This window comes from Urocampus carinirostris, chromosome 7, assembly GCF_059441175.1.
Source record: "Urocampus carinirostris isolate Australia breed hairy pipefish chromosome 7, RoL_Ucar_1.0, whole genome shotgun sequence".
In the NCBI taxonomy this organism is placed as follows: domain Eukaryota; kingdom Metazoa; phylum Chordata; class Actinopteri; order Syngnathiformes; family Syngnathidae; genus Urocampus; species Urocampus carinirostris.
Window position 1 is genome coordinate 12,264,109 of NC_142355.1, and position 20,221 is coordinate 12,284,329.

General features: G+C 40.0%; 2 protein-coding genes across 2 annotated transcripts in view; both read left to right on the forward strand.

Annotated features, from left to right (window-relative positions):
- Positions 1-9,470, forward strand: part of LOC148362361 (F-actin-monooxygenase mical2b-like) — a 71,302-nt gene extending 61,832 nt beyond the window's left edge. Inside the window, exons 32-38 of the mRNA XM_088340272.1 lie at positions 203-522; positions 2,092-2,159; positions 2,245-2,334; positions 2,481-2,574; positions 7,596-7,707; positions 7,782-7,855; positions 7,928-9,470. Coding sequence (XP_088196398.1) covers positions 203-522; positions 2,092-2,159; positions 2,245-2,334; positions 2,481-2,574; positions 7,596-7,707; positions 7,782-7,855; positions 7,928-8,193 — 1,024 coding nt within the window. The 3' untranslated portion in view covers positions 8,194-9,470. The remainder of the gene's footprint in view (positions 1-202; positions 523-2,091; positions 2,160-2,244; positions 2,335-2,480; positions 2,575-7,595; positions 7,708-7,781; positions 7,856-7,927) is intronic.
- A 3,211-nt stretch (positions 9,471-12,681) lies between these two features.
- LOC148362362 (alpha-parvin) overlaps positions 12,682-20,221 on the forward strand; it is a 36,928-nt gene continuing 29,388 nt past the window's right edge. Inside the window, exon 1 of the mRNA XM_088339762.1 lies at positions 12,682-12,917. Coding sequence (XP_088195888.1) covers positions 12,779-12,917 — 139 coding nt within the window. The 5' untranslated portion in view covers positions 12,682-12,778. The remainder of the gene's footprint in view (positions 12,918-20,221) is intronic.

A 20,221-nucleotide genomic window follows, 5' to 3' on the forward strand; every position in this document is an offset into this window, starting at 1 on the left:
TTACTTGCGTGTACACCTCAGACCGCTACGTCATTGACAGGCAGACAGGCACAGGAAAGGAGCGGGGCGACTGTTTAGCCAATCAGAATGCAGGACACAATGCATGCTAAAGATCCGCAAAGTAGCAAAATCATGATACAACAAATTATTACTGTATACGATTCATGCTGCATTTCTTTTCTTTTCTTTTTTCCATTTCAAGGAGGCCCGGACATGAAGGCCAGCGCAGACAGAGGCCAAAGTCTGAAGGGGAGCTGAACTTTACTTCTCCTGAACCGGCATCATTCACAGAGAAGAAAGAAGTGATGGCTCGGTCGTCTCAACTGCCGCAAGTCCCCCTTAAAAGCCGCAGAGACCCCGGAGGGGTCTTCAATGACAACGCGTCGTCCTCAAGACCAAGCAGGAGGGTTTCTCTTTTTTCGTCATTGAGGCTGAAGAAGAGGGAGCCATCAGGGTGTGATGCCAAAGACCAGGAACTTCAAAAGGAAATCAGGATGATCCTGACCAACCTTAGAAACAAAGGTCAGTGCAGTGAATCGCAAACATAGGATTTATCAAGGTTGGATGCGTTTTATGTGTCCTTAAAAAGTGGATGTAACAATGTTCTTTAAATTGTATGACTAAGCGTAATGAGAGGAGAGGATCTTTTTTTTAATGCTGCTTTAATCGTACATCCAAGCTCATTGTCATCTCACAATATACCGTCTGTTGAAATGGCTGTTACCTTAAATGTCACCGGTCAGCTCCTAACACCAGGCACATTACTTCTGCTTATTGGTTCCTACCAATATCCCCACAGTTGAAAATATGTTCAAAAGTGCTGTAAGAAATTGAGAACTTTTCTAGTCACTGACACCATCTTCTGGCTTGTGTCTTCATTGCAGCCTCTTTGTATCTCCTCATGTTGCGCGTGCTTTAAATGCATTTCTTGGACGCGCTCAGATAAACTCTTCTATATTTTAGGGGGTTTGGATTGGCGTTTGGACTGTACTTGAAACCGGCCTTTTCTTTTCAATATTTTCACGCTACACTAACACAAAACTTTGATAACGAGCATAAAGTCACTCTCTAATACACCCTATTTTCTTCTTAACTAATGTGTTCTGCGGCCACAACAGCTTTGATTAAAAAAAAAATAAGATAGCAGATGGGCGTGGAAGAAAAAATGGATATAAGGGCATCGTTAAAGAGAGAGATTCAGATATACTTTATTGTCCTTCTTGTACACGTGTATACAGAACGAAATGTCGATACATCTGACCCGCACAGTTTTTTTGAATGTACAGATATAAATAAATGTTGTACTGAGTTAGAGTATTGAAGTACTGATAATATGCTAAATAATTTATAGTTATGTATAGTATTATACAGTAGTGCAAAGAGTGCAAGAGGAGCAGCTAACCAGGTGTGCAAAATGGGCTGTTGTTTGAGGTGTCCTTAAAAATGTTGAAAGTTAAATCTTTTTTCTGTTAAGTATTTGTTAACAATGCCTAATTAAGTTTATAAACTTTATGACTTTATTTTATGATTTTTCCTACCGCACCTATCTGCTTTTATCTTACTTTTAGCAAAAGTGTTTGAGGTGGAAAACATTAGTTAGAAGGAGTGGGGGTGTGGTCCCTGAGGGTTTTTTGTGTTGTTTTGTCAGTGTAGCATGAAATGGGTAAAAGTAAGTTGAATCATTTCTCAAGTACAGTCTAAACCCAAAGCCCAAGAAAGATGAAAAGAGTTTTTTTCAAGCACATCCAAGAAATACATGTACATGATGACTCACGTGCATCATGAAGGAGCTGGCGGAGGCTGCAATGACGAGAGAGTAGATGGCGGCCGCAAGAAAATGAGCTTTCAAATTCCGTGCATCTCCTTTGATTTCTCGTGTTCAATACTTAGAATAGGGCATGAGCTAGCGGGTGTATGTTGTAAAAAAGAAGTCTATGAATTTGGATACAGTGCATCAGGTATTTTCATGTTCCTCACACATCCTTTCTTCGTGAATGCCTTAAAGACAAATAGAAGAGTCATTTTACCCTTTTTTTCCTTTTTATGGCCATTTTGCTCATTTAAGCATTCTATTCTCCATTATCTCTTTAGCTTCCAGTCAACGGAGTTTGGAGGAGCCCTGCTCAACTGATGACGAATGGGAATCGACTTATCCAAGGGTTTGTACACTTGTGATCGTGTTTCTGTATTCTTCATTTGTGTATACAACACATTTTATTCAATGTTGAGTGCTTTTGGTCCCAGGTGTCATCAGAAAAACAACTAAAGAAACAAGCGAAGAGTGCAGCTCTGCAAGCCAAACGAGAACAGTTAAAGCGGTTGCACAGAGCTCAGGTACTATAGTTCTCCCGATTTTGGTATCTACTTCTTCAACGCCACTTCTTCTCTTCAGCAACAGTCTGTTGCTTTATGTGCAGGTTTCAAGGTGAATTACTGCAGTTTTTGTGGAAACAAGTTTTGTGTGGTTTTGACCCTTTTAGGTGATTCAGCGACAACTCGAGGAAGTCGGAGAGAAACAAAAAGACTTGGAGGAGAGAGGGGTGGCAATGGAAAAGGTTATCAGAGGAGAAGCAGGTACTGAATGATGAATTATATTAATAATACTGGCCAACAATTATTTACGTTTTAAATGTTGTTTCTCACAGTAAGATCAGATATTTGTGCCAAATCTTTGGGAAAATATACCATTTGACCAAATTGATGACATTCTTGTGGCATTTTCAGCTCATTTTTGTCAATGCACATTATCCAACAACATCCAAAGTAAGGTTTTTTTGGTCCTGAATTATATATTCATTTCCTGATGGAAATATTTATTACTGTAAATGGTTGTAGGGAAAATTGCTTTAACTTACATTTATTTTGTTCAGAATCTAATTCGGTGGTAATCGATTTGGCCAGCAGGTGGTGTTCATGATTTCTGCCCGAATTAGTTCCCAAATTAGCCTCTTTATGGTTGGTTGGATACCTTAACCACTAGGGTGGTAGGCGTACCACTTCCTATGGTGTGTCCTGGGCAAGTTTAGCTTTAAATTATCAAATTTTTAGTTCATTGATATCAATAATGATTGATCAGTCCAAAGAAAGGTTCATATAGACACACACATGAATAATGGAGCGTTGTTTTGATTCTAACAAACTACAATTTATTTACATGGCAAGGAAAATCAAATCAAATGGAAGAACAAAGGACATTGTCTGAACAGAAACTAACACTTCTAATTAACAATAGAAAACAGGAATTGAGTGGACAAAAAGCAAGTTGGAGTTGAATGGAGTTGGCAACGTTGTAATTTCTTAGCTAAACACAGGATTTGGTATTGTTGGGCCTAATTTGAGAAATGTATCTAACCAATGCGTACTAAGCTTCACAGCTACCCAAAAAATCACAGATTGCTGTCCATTTTGTGCCCAAGTTACCTGGTTTGTGGGTCACGTCTTGGCCAGACACAAGAAGCATTCGGGGGCCCACGAGTGATTTAAAGATCTCGACCAGTGGGCCTTGCAGCCGGAGGGGCTGGCCATGGTTGGGAGCCAATGATCAGGGGGTGCCCAGTCCGGCAGCAAAAAGAGTTTGGGGGTTGTTTCTGTAGCCATTAAGAGAATCTCTCTACATGCTGAACATTGCTTAAGGTAAGTAAACGTAAATTGCAGGATGGGCCAACATTGCTCAAACTTCAAGGCTTTTCTATAATGCTCCCAACATGCATACATACTAAAACATAAAAAACTGACATCTGGCTATATTTCAAAATCTTGACCTGACTGAGCAAAACTGTGATTTCTACTTTCAGCACATCTGATTCGCCCTTATTTAGCTGAAAAAACACAAGACAATATGTGTTGTTAACCTGTGTACAGTATTTGCAGACTATTAAGTGCACGTTTAAATATTACGTTTTCTTCCAAATGTGTGGCACGCACTATTTTGTGTGTTGTGAATTGTGAGGCAGAGGGCACCATGAAACTTGAAGGGAAAATGCGAGCGGTAAATAATTTGTGTACAATGAAACATTATGTGCAAGAATGAGAACCTGTGTGTTTGTGTCCGTACGTGTTATCAGTATCTGCATGTGAGAGTGAAGCTGGGTCGTTGGATGTAGATTTAGCGCTGCTCTACGATTGAGAAACAGGATGAGGATTTTGAAGGGTTCGGTAAAATACGATTTAGGGTGAAAATGTTTTGTTCATGCTCTATTTTTGTGCTTGCTTTATCGTTTTTTTACCATGCCCACGCGTATTGATCATTGAAAAAAGGTTACAACTTTGTCATCAATTCTTAAAGCACAACTAAACTCAGTTGTGTTCTACTGTGTGTGTGTGTGTGTGTGTGTGTGTGTGTGTGTGTGTGTGTGTGTGTGTGTGTGTGTGTGTGTGTGTGTGTGTGTGTGTGTGTGTGTGTGTGTGTGTGTGTGTGTGTGTGTGTGTGTGTGTGTGTGTGTGTGTGTGTGTGTGTGTGTGTGTGTGTGTGGGGTTATTGTAAAGTGGGCGTAGTAGAGGACTTCAAGACATTTATGGTAAAGGGTGTTTCTAAGGGTTCCCGTAGATCCTTGAAAAGTCTTAAAAGGAATTGAATTCATTATTCTTAAAATGAGGCCTGATTGACATTAAAACGTCTTAAATCCAATTTTTGAAATTCTTAAAAATGTAAACACATTAATAAGATTTGTATTGGGTTGATCTAAAAAAAACATGGTTATGATTTGTCAATAGTCTGTCTGAATAATTCATTTACTTTCATGACAACATTGCATGACCACAATGACAGAAGTATCAAAACAGTGATGTGGTTTCAGTCAGGTCTTTCGGAGCAGACGGATGTCTTAGGGGCCGGTCACACAGCCGTTTGCGGCTGAATCACGGCTAAAATTTTGCGTTTTTTTTTTTTGCCCGTGGTTGCCCGGGATGGAAAATGCGCAAAATTGGCCAACCCGCTGTTCATCGGTGGTATGCCCGCAAAACAGACGCCGGCGACTGTTCCGCTTCCTCATCGCGTCATTTCTGCGTCATTTTCTCGTGTGGACCACGGGTATAAAAGCTCCCGAGCCGGTGTTGTGCCCGAAATCCGACTCCTACGCAACACCCACACCGCCCCACCCCCTCGCGTGACTTTTTCATCCACGTTAACAAACGCATTTTGTAGAATACGATCGCACTTTATTGTTTAAATAAACGCATTATATAGACTAGGATCTCCCAATTGTTATAATTAGCTCGCTTTATTGTTTTAGTAAGCGTTTTATATAGAATACGATCGCTTTCGTTGGAAGCGCAGCAGAATGCGCGTTCACGCGAGGGGGGGAGGATTTACCGTTCGATTACGTTCACAACAAAAACAAAGACGGAATGGTTTAAGTTGTAATACATTTCCAACAAATGCAAGACGAAGTGGTTTTAGTTATATATTCGCCATTACATTCCCTAAAAGTGAGATAAAACGAGGTCAAAGTATTTGTAGCGAGGAGATGCAAATCTCGGCACCGGGCTGTAGTAATCATAACCGCACAAGACACAGTCTCGTGAAGATCAAGATTTCAAGCTATGGAATCATTTTTATTTTATTATCTTGAAAAGAAACGTCAAGAAATAAAAATGGATTAAGACGAGTTCACTACGCTGACGGGGGGTGGTTAATGGTTATTGGTCTATCTTCTTTATTCATTATCCATTATCGATCAGTTCATAATATGCTACAAAGCTTCGGAGCCGGGACTCTCACTCTCAGCCAAAAGGCCAAGCTAAGGTCCTGGCGGTAAAGCCTTGCTGTGACCATTGCGAATGCACCGAAAGATTTATTCGAAATGAAGAGAAACTACGCTGACGGGGATCCATGTTCACCCCCTTGACGTCACGAGCACAACTGACGTGTGCTCGGCATTCGCGCTGTTTATACGCAGAGAAAGGCGTTTGACCGTCACACGCGTAACACGCTAATTTCACGTAATAACACCGCGATACAGGCGCAGAACATGCTATTACCATGCTCCACCCACGATTACCCGCTGAAATTTCCCGTCCTACCCATGCGTAAGCACGCCCTGGCCGCGGCCAGAGCACGTCGTTCCGCGTCATTTCCGCGTCATTACTCGTGTTGACCACGTGTGCGGCACGCGGTTTAACACGTGCTCAAACTTTTGAGCAGCTCAAAAGTTTTGAACGCGGCCAACCACGTGAAAATTTCCGACCGCGAGTAAAGCACTGCTCTATCTCGTCTATATGGCGGTCTCAAAACGTCCTACAGCGCCCAACAACATCTGCTTCACGGTCAGAAATTTCTGGCCGTGGTTCAGCCTCAATACGCTCGTGAAAGACTGTGTACCCGCACTCTGAAGAATTGAGCAGCGCCAAACAGTTTCGCGCTGCCACCCGCGCGCGAATTTCCGACCTCGTGTTAAGCACCGCTGTATCTCGTATGAATAGCGATCTCAATGCGTCTAATAGCGTCCGCCTCAAAGGCAGAAATTTCTGGCCGTGATTCAGCCGCAAATGTCTGTGTGACCGGCCCCTTAGGTCTACCCAGAATACACATAGCAACTTCGGACAGAGATGTTTACTTTGGACCATGGCAAAGTCTCAATTTAATGAGAAGTGGCTGCCAACAAACCGTTTTTGGCAATGGCTAAAATCTTTGCCAAGTAACGTGTATGAGGCAGGATAAATTGTGTGCAAGAAATATTTGTGTTTTGTAGTTTTTTCCGTCGACTTGGTCGTAAATTCTTGAATTTAACTTGCCTTAAGCTGTAGGACCCCTGGTCTTTTATTTTTTTTGAAACACATTTATGACGAACATATTCAAGTTTGCTTTTTTTGTGCAATGCACCTAGCACAGAAAAGTAACATATTGTGCTACGATTAAGACACTCGTTGGAAGTCTGTAAGCCAACTTGGGCAGCAATCAATATTAATTGAATTGTCATTACAAAGAACTATACATAAATACTTAAAATCTTTCGAACGAGTAGTATCTGCTGATTGAAAATTTTAGTATGGCAGCAGGTGACTAATTATTGGGTATATTTTTCCTGTCAAGCCGAAAACTCTCTGCCGGATAATTATCATGTACTCCTCCTTTTGTTGGTAGCTAGTGTTGGCATATATAATGTTTTTGATTTAGTAGTACCAGCATTACTGGGTGTCCCCTTCATCACTTTGTCATGTGCGCAAGGGATGGGGGAGCTTAAGATCGATTGAGTGGCTCAGCAAGTCACAGGCTGTTGTAATTGTACAAGCTTTTTGAATTTATATCATTACAATACATTTAATTTTGTTTTGAGAACATTTTTGTCGCACTTCGGCGACCATCTGCCTTGCAAGGAAAAAATGAATAAGCCACATTGTTTTGTAAACAGCAGTGTTTAAAATGTAGAAAAAGAAGAAGAAGAAAACGTCTGGTAATCTGGTATTCACGGTACTTGTGCCATGATACTGTTGGGGTTGTATTACAATGTAAAGTTACCTCTTTTCACATCATCTCGAAATATGTTGTCTGAGTTTTTTGTCTTAATTGTTATCTCCCCTTGTCTTCTATTAATAGTTTGTACCTTCTGCATCAACTCACTGTCAATCTATCTTCACTATTGTTTCTTTACTCCAAGGAACTGACAGTCAGACCAGTGATGGCGAACTCGCCCAACTTTACCAATCATGGTTTGAACTGGTTTTGGAGAAGAACAGACTAGCACGATACGAGTCCGATCTCATGATCTTGTAAGTGACTGCGCCTAATGGTGATGCGCTTTCCATCTTGAACCAGTAGTGGTCTCATAATCGCTCTGTTTCAGTGCTCAGGAGCTCGAATTGGAGGACACTCAGGGTCGACTTCAGCAAGACCTTCGCGACAGGATGAGTAAAGAAGGTAAATCTGTCTTGACTGTAAAAAATCAAGTTGATCATATTATATCTATTAATGTTTTCCTCCGTCTCTAAGATTCTAAGAAGAGTGCCTCTGAGCTCCAGAAGGAGCAGGAGATCCTTTCTGAGATCATTCGAACAGTGGAAAAACGCGACATGCTAGTGTCTCAGCTTGAAGAACAGAGGCTGAGAGAAAAAGCCGAAGACCGGGACTTGGAGAGCCTTGTGCTATCAAAAGGTTACGAGTTCCATTGGACCCAAGCGAACGACAGCTGGACTTCAGAAGAGGTGGGGCTTAGTGGGGAATATTCAAGAGAGGCCCAATTACATACAAGCCAGTGAGCGCTGTCCAGATACTCTGATGCCATCCGAAGCACTTGCTTGAAGAAAGAAAACTTAAAAATAATTCCCAACATACAACAATATGGTGTTGACGCTTGAGATTTTCATCAAACTGACAAAGACTTGAAGAATTTAAATTGAACCAACACAGAACGGAATCATACCTTCTATTAACTACTGCTGAGAGTGACTTCTTTTTGCACACTTATTGGATTCTGGACCGAACTGATGGTCTTATTACAGAAGTTGTATTGTTGAAAAAGTATCTCTTCCAATGTATATAATCACTTTTTTTCAGTCACATTGACTAACCAGGAAACTTAGCTGGGGTTTCAGTTTTGCACATCATTTTGTAATTGGATTTTGAATCCACTGGTGTAAACTTGGTTGAATATTTTAAGTTTGTGTCATTGTGTGTGAAGCTGTCATTAGAATTTGGTGTTTCACTATTGGTTGGTTTCACCTTTCGATTTAGAGTAATTGCATGTGAGAAGACATCCGTGCAACCATTTCAAAATCTTCCATATCCACTCATATAGCAGTGTTCATCTTCTCGCGCTTCTGATGGTACCTCAAAAGGTTACAGATGTGTATTGATTCGCATTATATTCCGCATTTTGACCGGAGGCGCAAGGAAAATGTGACCTGCCTAATGAAACAACAGTATGAAACCTACTATAGCAGTCTAAGATGTGTATGTTTCTTTTACCTTGCACTTCTCGATCAATGGGGATGCCATATGTGAAATAAATGACTTGCAAAGCAATTTACTCCCTCTTACACATTACTGTATGTGCAGCCCATAATCCGGGATGTCATATCTCCTGTGTACCTATTTTAAACCATTTAGAGGGGAAATTACCTTGTTCCCAGAAAAATTAGCCGTTTTTGTGTATTTAGGTATGATTTGAATGTGTTGCTACATGTTGTTTGTGTTTTTTTTTTTAATCCCAATCAATAATAAAATGAATGTACTGTATATGATATCTTCCCTGTTGAATAACAAGACTATGTAAAAGAAAGTATTTTGCATCAAGTTTGTAATTACTTCGTCAAAAAGTCATTTATTGCAGCACTCTGTCCTTTTTTATATCGATCAGCAGTCGCCAACCATTGACCGAGCCACGGACTGTGCCCTGCTGTGGGCCGTTTGGTACTTGACAGCAGAGATAGAAAAAAAAAATGTTGCCTTATTTTTGTTATACAATATGCGTGTATACACCATTTTTTTGTCCCACACCCCCCAAAAAATAAATTCAATGTTTGGGTGCGCATTATTCATGGAGTTTTTGAAGGTAAATTATTTTGCATGACCAATGATACAAAAATTGATCCATACATTAGCCACATTTGCCCTACATTGAATGCAATGGGAATCATTCCTGGATCGCAGAAGTGAAAGCACCAAATTCTACCCATTAGCCTATGAGGGATCTCGCAGGAAAAGGCGTTGGGTCTGGTTTCATCACACTTATGGTGCATGTTGTACAACATTAAAATGGGGCATTATGGGAAAAAGTTCAGCCAAAACCATGTTGTACAATGTGGCACTGTGAGTAAAAATAGTGTGATAACAGAAAAATGCATTCTATTTTATATGTCATCAACACCACTAATGGTCCAGCAACTGCACAGTGGCTTGCGGCTTAATACAACTGTTATTAACTCAAAGGCGGTAAATCCAGAAGCAATGAGCAAGAAAGTTATTCCCCTCCTCTTACTTCAGTCATATTTCATGGGGCATTTTTTTTCCCCTTCACTAAAATGCAGTAATTTTTGAATACTGCATTTATCTACACGTCTTTACAGCCATTTTTAATACTGCATTATTTTTCCACAGTTCACTGAAATGTTCATGCTGCCTTTTTTTCCTCTTCACTAAAATGTAGTGATTGTTTGTACTGAATCTTTTTCTACACTTCCAACTATTTCGGTGTTCATGTCGCATTTTTTTTATCATAAACAGAAGCTCCATCAAGTAGCAGCGGGTCTGTCGATGGCTGGAATCCTGCAAATGTGTCATACAGGGAAACCCCTGGAAGCTGAAAGGTTCTTTCAGAGTTCATGCATGATCTTGCAATTATTTGTTAAGCATATTGTGCAAGCCCTTATGTTTATGGAAAACTTTTAGTTTATGGGTCTCAACTTTTTAACATTTGTTCCTAATTAGCGCAAAGGGCAACCGGTTCCATATACAGTACGTTTATAAAATAGCAACTTAGCTAGATGGCTTTCTAAAAATGTAGATTGATGGTTAGCTACATAGGTAAACAGGGGGGAAAACTTAAAGGGAGCTAGAAAAACAAGGAAAAGCCATGTAAATAGCCAAATAGAAAGCTTAAAAAAAATCTAGCGTGCTGGCTAAAAAAGAGGTCAAAATTTAGCTTGATAACTGGCAAAAAAGGTTAAATGTTAGGTAGAATACAAAAAATGTAAAAGCTCGGTAGCTTGCTAAATAGATAAAAGAGTAATATGATAGCTTGTAAAAAGATAAAAAGCTAGCCATATAGCAAGCTAAAAAAATGGACATTATATTATAAAACCCATACCTGTCAACTTGTAAGTTTATTATGCATTTCGAGACGTGTACAACGTACAAGTAAAATCAGCAAAACGCATTTGTCAATTATGGGTACCATCCGGTATACACCGACTATCAGGAAACGGCAAGTCAAACAAGTTTGCCGCAGTATCCTCTATCTCGGTATCGTTTTTTTTCGTTGCAAACGAAGCGAGCGGTTTGATGCTGCTGTGCGCATGCGTCTGCCGCCTGGGGATTTCCCATCATACATCATTCCGTGGTAGTTGTGTAGTGAAAGGAAGTCCGTCTCTTTTTAAAGAACCATTTTTTTTCGGCTGAACTCATTAAAGAGAGCCGGCTCTCAAACGGCTCACTTGCTTTGATGCATTATATTACGAATTATTATGTTGTATAAAGAAGTTAAGAAAAAAAGGAAGTATAAAATGAAAAAAGACAGGTTTGTAGTTATCCCTTTAATCAGTATATTACCAACAATAATTTAATGCAGAAAATGAATTCATAATTTGAATAAGAAAATGTATTTGTCTACTTAATATATTTGCATGTATTTTTTCTTTCTACAGTGAACGTCCAAGCTTCTTCATTTTTGAACTTTTTTTTATAACAAACCTCATTCATGTCGAGCAACTCAGGATCTCACAACAAAATTTCAATTGACAATATATATGATATAACGAGGGCAGCACGGCGGCGCAGTGGTTAGCGCCTTGGGAACCTCCTGTGTGGGTTCAAATCCAGCTACCGGACTTACTGTGCGGAGTTTGTATGTTCTCTCCGTGCTTGCATGAGTTTCCTCCGAGCACTCCGGTTTCCTCCCACATTCCAAAGACATGCATTTCAGGTGGATTGGCCGGTCCAAATTGTCCCTAGGTGTGACTGAGCGAGTTGCCTGTCCCTGTGTGCCCTGCGATTGGCTGGAAACCAGTTCAGGGTGTCCCCTGTCCACTGCCCGATGTTTGCTGGGATGGGCTTCAGCGCCCCCACGACCCTACTCAGGATAAGCGGTGCAGCTAATGAGATGAGATGAGATGAATTTGGTAGGACACGTGGGGATGACAGGAGTACGCAGGGTTGGGTAGGGTTACTTTAACTTGATTACTTTTGGATTACTCCAATACCAAATATGATAATAAAAGACAAAAGAAACTAAATATGAATAAAATGACTAAATTTTGTGCAGGCTTGGAGTAACAGAATACATGGAACGGCAAAAATGATGTTGGCAAGCTGTTTGGATTTATTTTCATTTTGTTTCTGTCGCATTATATGTTAGTTTTGCCGGAGATCAAATAGATCAAAGCCAGGAGAGAAAGCTTACCACGTGTTGTAAGTCATCATTTTATTCATATTTAGTTTATTTTGTCTTTTATTAGCATATTTGGTATTGGAGGAATCCAAAAGTAATTGAAAGTAATCTATTTACTATTATGTGTACAGTAATGCTAATTGTAATTCACCCTGGTCAATCCTGGAAGGGGGATTACCACATGTGAGGTCCTTTCTCAAGGTTTCTCTTTTCTCCTCACTGAGGTTTTTGAGTTTTCCTTGCCCGCATGCTGGTTTAAGATCAGGTCATTGTGTAATTTTGTAACTGTAATCCTGGGCAGTCCTTTGAGACATTTTTGTGATTAAGGGCTATATAAATACATTTGACTTGACTTGAATTTTGACTAATCCAGTTAAAGTAACCCTACCCAACCCTACGGCAGAGCTGAACATTTTGCCTGTACTCTTGTATAACTGAACATTAAAAGAACATAGGGTCGGTTATTTCAATATTAATTTTCAAAAATGAGGAGATATTATCCTTTAGCCAAAAATTTTAAGTGTGTTTCTTTGACTTTGGGGGAATTTAAAAAAAAAACGCTTCCGCCCCTGATGTTAGTCCAAGGGGCGGGGCCTCTCCGACCAACTTCGGGAGGAAAGTCTGGAATTCTATTTCCGCTTTAGGGAGGGGACAGGGATTTTTTTTTTCTCCCCCCCTTTTCAATAAACTTTCAGTTTCCACGTCATTTTTTAAAGTTTTATCGTTTTCTTAGGACAATGGCTTCCTCGCCTCAGAAATCTCCGTCTTCTCCCAAATCGCCGACAACGCCGAAATCTCCTTCTTCTCGAAAGAAAGACGACTCTTTCCTTGGAAAACTTGGTGGCACCCTGGCAAGGAGGAAAAAAGCCAAAGAAGGTACTATACTTTCTTTAATTTTATATTTTTCAATTGTCATATTTATTTCTATTTTTATCAATATTATCTTTTTATTCTTTTCTCAGTGACATTAGTGTTTTGAAATAAAATGTTTTACTGTCATTTCGTTAATGTAAACAGCAAAGTAAAGTCACACGAATCAGTGTTTATTTGTGTGGCTAATTCTGGAAACAGGGACAGGATGATACATTTAAACCTAGTGTTCATTTTATCGATAGGTTATAGAGAAATCTGGCGTCATTATCTCCGTTATCGCAAGCGATCATTTTGTATCCTTGTAAGGTCAAAAAATTCCTTGAGATGTTCATTGCCTCCCATCAGTCACTAACTAGTACTGGACAAGAAACTCACACCATTATACACTGGAGGTGACACACTCATCTATGTATGTTCTGGTTTTACTTAATGTAGGAAATTTTGCCCCAAAGGGAAACAGAACCATACAATTAATGAAATGAAATGATCTGCATTTCTATAGCGCTTTTCAAGTCAAGACTTCCCAAAGCGCTTTACAGTGTGCTTCACATTTCCCAATAGCGGCCGTGCAGCCATGTAAGGCGCTAACCTGCCTATTGGGGGTATTAGGGGTTCAGTGTCTTACCCTAGGACACTTCGACATGTAACACGGAGGAGCCGGGATTTGAACTGCGATCTCTTGATCCCAAGACGAGCGCTCTACCTCCTGAGTGGCGTTTTATTTAGGCACAGCACTAAAACTATATCGATCATCGAGTAACAAAAGAAACAATAAAATATTAACACAAAGAACAGCTGCACAATATAGTAATTTACTGTGTTAGGAATTTAATACATTAAAATGTAGCGTTTACCATCTCATCTCATTAGCTGCACCGCTTATCCTCAGTAGGGTCGCGGGGGTGCTGGAGCCCATCCCAGCAATCATCGGGCAGTGGGCAGGGGACACCCTAAACTGGTTGCCAGCCAATTGCAGGGCACACAGGGACAGACAACTCGTTTGCTCATTCACACCTAGGGACAATTTGAATCGGCCAATCCACCTGAAATGCATGTCTTTGGAATGTGGGAGGAAACCGGTGTGCCCGGAGCAAACCCACGCAAGCACGGGAAGAACATACAAACTCCGCACTGGAAGTACAGTAGCTGGATTTGAACCCATACAGGAGGTTCCCCAGACCTTAAGCTAACCACTGCGCCGCCGTGCTGCCCCTAGCATTTACCAAATTGTTCGAATTAGTTATCTGACTCCATTAACCAAACACAACTTACATTCGCCTAACAATGCATGCTCGTTTCTTTATGGAAAAATGAACAAGAGACTGGCATTTCCACACGGGGGCAGATTTAATTCTTTAAATAATAAACTAAGTAAATTCCATCAAATTTGCTGAATTAGTGTCGCTCTTCGTCCAGCCTCTCTCTCGATTGTCCCTCGATCTTCTCTTTTCTCCCGGCCCACGCTTTTCTCCCAAGCTCGCGTGTCGGCTCCTCCCATGGGCGTGCTGACTCCTCCCATGGGCGGGCCAGAGAAAAGCCCCCACGTGGTCTCCATAGCTCCTCGATCTTTGGACTGGTCAAAACATCCCTGCGCGTTTCCACGTCATCAGGGCCTCGCTCTCCAAACATCGCCCACCATCTGCGTCAGAATTCTGTTATCAACAGAACTAAACAAAATATTCGCATTCGGAACGGCATGACCTGTCATTGAACTCAAGCCTTCTCTGTGAAAAGTCTTCATTGTATTCAACAAATGTAACTTGTATAAAATCCTTCATAGTAAAATGTATAAAAATCCTTCAACTGTAATACATATTCATGTGCTCAAAGGGAGTAGGCTGAAGCCGAAGCTTTTAAAGGCCTACTCTGTCCCATTTTTCCTTGCAGGGAATTCATATTTAAAATCAAAACAAGAAAAACAGAACCCTACCCCACAAAGGAAAATTAGTAAACAAAGAAATGACATTTCAAATGTATAGTAGAATCACTAGTGACTCTGAGGTTTTGACTTTTTCCTTGCCTGCATGTTGGTTTAAGATCAGGTAATGGTGTAATTGTAATCCTTTGCAGTCCTTTGAGACATTTTTGTGATTAAGGGCTATACAAATAAATGTGACTTGACTTGACTCCTATAACATATTATACCCCAAAACATCATATATTAGTGTCTTCAGTATATTTATTATCAGTGTTTTAAACTCATGACACAAAGCTACCCGACACCAGGGCGGACAACTCTGAAAAGTTGCCTGCCCCATTTTTCTCAACTTGAATTGCAATAAGACGACTAATCGCAAAAAAAAAACCTTGTTGCAAAATTTTAAGGATTGATAATCAGAATATATAACAGAACAACACTTTAAAATTAAGTTTATTATAAATCTGCTTATAACATTAATTGCATGTATATGACATCGCTGTTTTCCATCTGCTATCAGTATGTACCTGAATTTACTCATTTTCATTCATGCAATGTTTGCGTTGCGTCGTCTGCTACAAGCCACGTGAACTCCTCTTTCCACGATGTTTTTAATGTACTTTTACGTTTTGTAGCGTCATAAATTTTGTCAGCTTCTTTTGAATCTTTTGTCAGAGGCTGAGGTTTTGGCTTGATTCTTAACCACTTCTCCATTTTTCTTGTGTTCTCTGTGCGTCTACTTTGGAAATGGATATGCAAATGCGCGACCTCATAACGCTCGGGAGAATCTGTAAGCACGAAGTTATTCGATGCAGGCTTCTGATCGGCTGCGGAGTATGCAAACTGCCAAACAAAGCAAAATTCCGAAATTTCCACACCGAACGATGATTACGAAATCGGAATAAAAAACAAAACATTTTTTTTATTTCCTCTTGAAAAAGTTGTTGGCCACCCGGCGGAGACGTTTTGTAAGTTGTACACCCGACATTAAAGATGCACGCCCCGGGCGTCCGGGCAGACGTTATTTCAGACACTGCTATTGTATGTATAATTTATCATTTATTTAGATTGATGTAAATTAGGGACATTTCAAAAGTCATCGCCTTAATCGTTCTATAAATGAACAGCTTTTCGGGTGACGCAATGGCTTTTTAAAAAAACGTACTTTAATTTTCTTTCTCCACTAGGTTTTGCGGTGAGGTCACACAATCAAAGTTGTGGTGCGCCTCCTGTGTTCATAGAGGTGCAATTACAGACACAGCCTCTGTCTAATGTTATTTTTTAAAGGGACAGTGTAATGCCAGTGTAATGGATGGGGGGGATTACCTCAGGTGCGGTCCCTTCTCAAGGTTTCTTCATTTTCATCATGCTGAAGTTTTGAGTTTTTCCTTGCCCTCATGAAGGTTTTAGTTCAGGGGATAGTGTCATAATAGTCTGTTGTTTGCAATAATCCGTGGTCTGTGCAGCCCTTTGAGACTTCTTGTGATTAAGGAATATAAACTTGACTTGACTTGTGCGAAAATATTGTACCTTAAAATTATGGATTCCCCTGAGATGATGAGTATCTGCTTTGTAGAGAAACGACTGATGAATATGTGTTTGGATTTGATGCTTACTTGCTCAATATACTAATAATAGAGATGTAAGTTTCACTATATCTTCAAATTGAATTGTTGGATTTTACTAACAGTTTGTTTTTATTAATATGATTGATTATGATTTTCTCATTAGGCAAACTTACATTTATAATTAAACGCAACACAATTTTGAAGAAGCACATTCTTAAGTTACAGTTGTCATTTAACACTTTTATTTGTTTTGTTTTGTTTTTGTGTATGAGGCAGATGCATCCAAGGCAAAGATGTCAAACTCTTTTTAGCTCAGGGGCCTCATAGTAGAATTTTTTTTTTTATCCAGATTAGCAAATTAATGGCATGAAAAGTGTGCATTAGCTGGAGGGCTGGTGGTCTTTTCGGGGGCTCAAGTTTGAATTATAATTCTGGGATATTCAGGGAGCTAATCATAATATCCTTCTGGCATGGGAGAATGGAATGTCTTTCTAAAATTAAATGCTGATTCATTATAACCTTATGTGCTCATCTTTTTAGGCATTTTTTCACATAAAGGTTCACCCCTTCTAACTTTCAGCAAGACATTGTGTTGAAATTGAATGCTGTTGTCCTGGAAGAGGGGAATATCTTCCTGTAAAAACTGTTGAGTCATCGAAACCTCTGTGTGTTCTTCCCCTCTAGAGTGTCCTACCTGATTGCTTGTGGGATATTGTGATCCTGGCCAAACTTGTTCAGGCCTGGGAGAGTAGAATGTCCTTTTTTTTTGGCATTCTTCTCATCTGGGGTAACCTACCTGACTGCCTGTAAAAGATGGTGTTGATATTCAATGTTGTTTTCACTATAGTTCAAAGAATGTCTTTCTGGGAAAGTTGCTGAGTTGGCAAGACCAGAAATGCTGAGTCAATTTTTTTGGCATTATTCACATCTATAGTAACCTACCTGACTGCCTGTAAAATGTGCAGGGTTGGGTAGGGTTACTTTAACTTGATTACTTTCAATTACTTTTGGATTACTCCAATACCAAATATGCTAATAAAAGACAAAAGAAACTAAATATGAATAAAATGATGACTCACAACACGTGGTAAGCTTTTTCTCCTTGTTTTGATCTCTTTGATCTCCGGCAAAACTAACATAAAATGCGACAGAAACAAAATTAAAATAAATCCAAACAGCCTGCCAACATGCCGTTCCTTGTATTCCGTTACTCCCCAAGCCTGCACAAAATTTAGTCATTTTATTCATATTTAGTTTCTTTTGTCTTTTATTAGCATATTTGGTATTGGAGTAATCCAAAAGTAATTGAAAGTAATCTAGTTAAAGTAACCCTACCCAACCCTGAAAATGTGGTATTGATATTTTTAGTCATTTTGTCATTTGAGACTGGAATCAAGTCAACCTACCTGACTGTCTGTGAAAGATGATTTTGCTATTCAATGTCGTACTTTCTGGGAGAGTGGAATGTCTTCCTGAGGAAATGCTGAGTCAATCAAACTAAAAATGTTCCATCAGCTTTTATGGTCACTTTTTGTATCCAGGGTAACCTACCTAACTGCCTGTGAAAGATGGTGGTATCTAACCTTCCCCGTTTTCATCAGGTGGGCAGACACATAAACAGCTCTATAAACTTATATCCCGAACAGAAACATTATCACCACCCTCGCTTTGCTCTTGGGTGATAAATATCAAATAGAACGATTGTGTAATGTCATTAGAAATCGCTTGTTTTCCTAGCCTACTTCTTTCTGCGAGTATTCTGTTCAAGTGCTTTTACATGCCCGTAAAAAGGTCTCCTTTTAGATGGATGATTACTTTGTGCTGTCCTGCTCTCTTCCACAGCTGAGCCTCATTCAATGCTGTTGCATGTAATCGCATCAAATTTGTGACGGCAGAAGACATGCACACACATTCGCACAACGTGCATGGATCCGTGCCTTTTCCCTGGTTTCATAGAATGCTTTGGCTACTGCCCCCCATATCATTGAATCAATTGCAGGTCACTGTGATGCTCATGCTCAGTTGCCAAAGCAGTTGCCATAGTAAAGTGAAATAAGAGTGAGTTGGAACTAAGGTGCAGACGGAATGAGAATATAAGTGCTACAGCAGGGGTCTCCAAAGTTTTGGATAGAAAAATATCTGCACAGGGGTGTGCCAGAAAAAAAAACGGATCTATTTAATGTTATGTATATGCCGATAGAGTATTAAATCAGATACCCTGCCACTACATGAAGGAAAAAGATAACATAGGTCAAACCTTTGTTTCGCTTTTGCATTTACTTCCACACATTGTTATTCATTGTCTTATTTGTTTATAAAGGGACTATTTCCTTCAATTGGTTTTGAAACGCACAAAAATACCTATGTACAGAGATCTCTCGGTTTTCGGGGTCAATGGGGACCAAAAAAATCTGCAAAGTAGTGTCGCACCTTCATTGAAAGCCCACAAGGGTTAAATTTCTCGACTACGACTCGATTACCGACTGAGAGTATACAACTGTAACAAAAAAACACTTATAGATCTACAAATAATTACACACAACGCACAATTGCAGTTGAATATGTCTATTATTTGCCCTAATGTAGGTTTTAGATGAGGGAATGGTGTCATAATAGTCTGTAGTTTGCAATAGTCTTTGATCTGTGCAGCCCTTTGAGACTCTTTGTGATTAAGTGCTATACAAATAAACATGACTTGACTTGACTAAATGGTTTGATTGTCATTACACAAAAGTAAAAAGGAATTGAAAGGCTTCTCCTTTCAGTGTAATATAGCAAATTAGAGAGCGACTGGCTAAATGCGCAATTGCATCGGGTGTCCTCGGATTGAGCCAGATCTCTGCTATGATTTAAATAAAATTGTCTCAAATGTAGCGGTTTCCCACAAGTTGTTGTTCCAGGTTATCCTCTTCATAGCTAATAGACCTGACGTTGGCAAGATACAGGGTCCAGCCACGATGGCTTAGGAGAGTTGTTAGCTTAGCCGTAGCCTTAGGCCGGACCAGCAGAACCGCGAGTCTTGCCTTCTAACCGACGCTTCCCCAGTTGCTCCTGATAATAATCCAATAAGCAGCTACTTGTGATCAACATTTTATTGTGCTCTTCTGACTCTCCTCAAGGTCTGATTTAAATTTATGAATTTCGTTTCAATGTAACGAACTGCTAAAAGCTAGCGGCCGCTGTCCAGTTGGTTTTAGTGGCCACACTTGAGTGCCCGCCCCGTGTTTGACTGACAGCAGCTTATTGCAGTTGCCACCCAACACACACCCCGTGCAGCACTTCCTGTGTGTTCTCTACTGGCCACAACGAAGGATATGTAGACGTCAATGATAATAAAGACAATTCGGATTAAAATCAGCGGTTGACTAAACCAGCGATAATCGAAGCACAAAGTAGCGAGGAGTCTCTGTAATCATTTACTAAGGGTAGTAATAGCTCCCCTTTTTAAGCATAAAATGTAAATAATTTGCGTTAAAAATCTTAATGTAATAGGGCTGCTTCAGAATTGTTTTAGTGCATGATATTTGATATCTTGATGAATTAGTTAGTTATAAGTTAGTTACAGAAACTATATGTGTGCCCGCTTTGAGACTGGGAGGTCGCTGGTTCGCGCCTCGGCCGAGTCATACCTAATTGGTAAAATGGCGGCGCCCTCTGTTGGCTGCGGCTGCATCTGCTCGCTACAACGGGTCAGGTGTATCGACATTTCGTTCTGTGTACATTGTTACAAAGAATGACAATACAAAGGAAATTATTATTATTATTATTATTATAAACTTTCTATTTGATGGTTTGCCATGAGCGCAGGGAAAAATATAGTT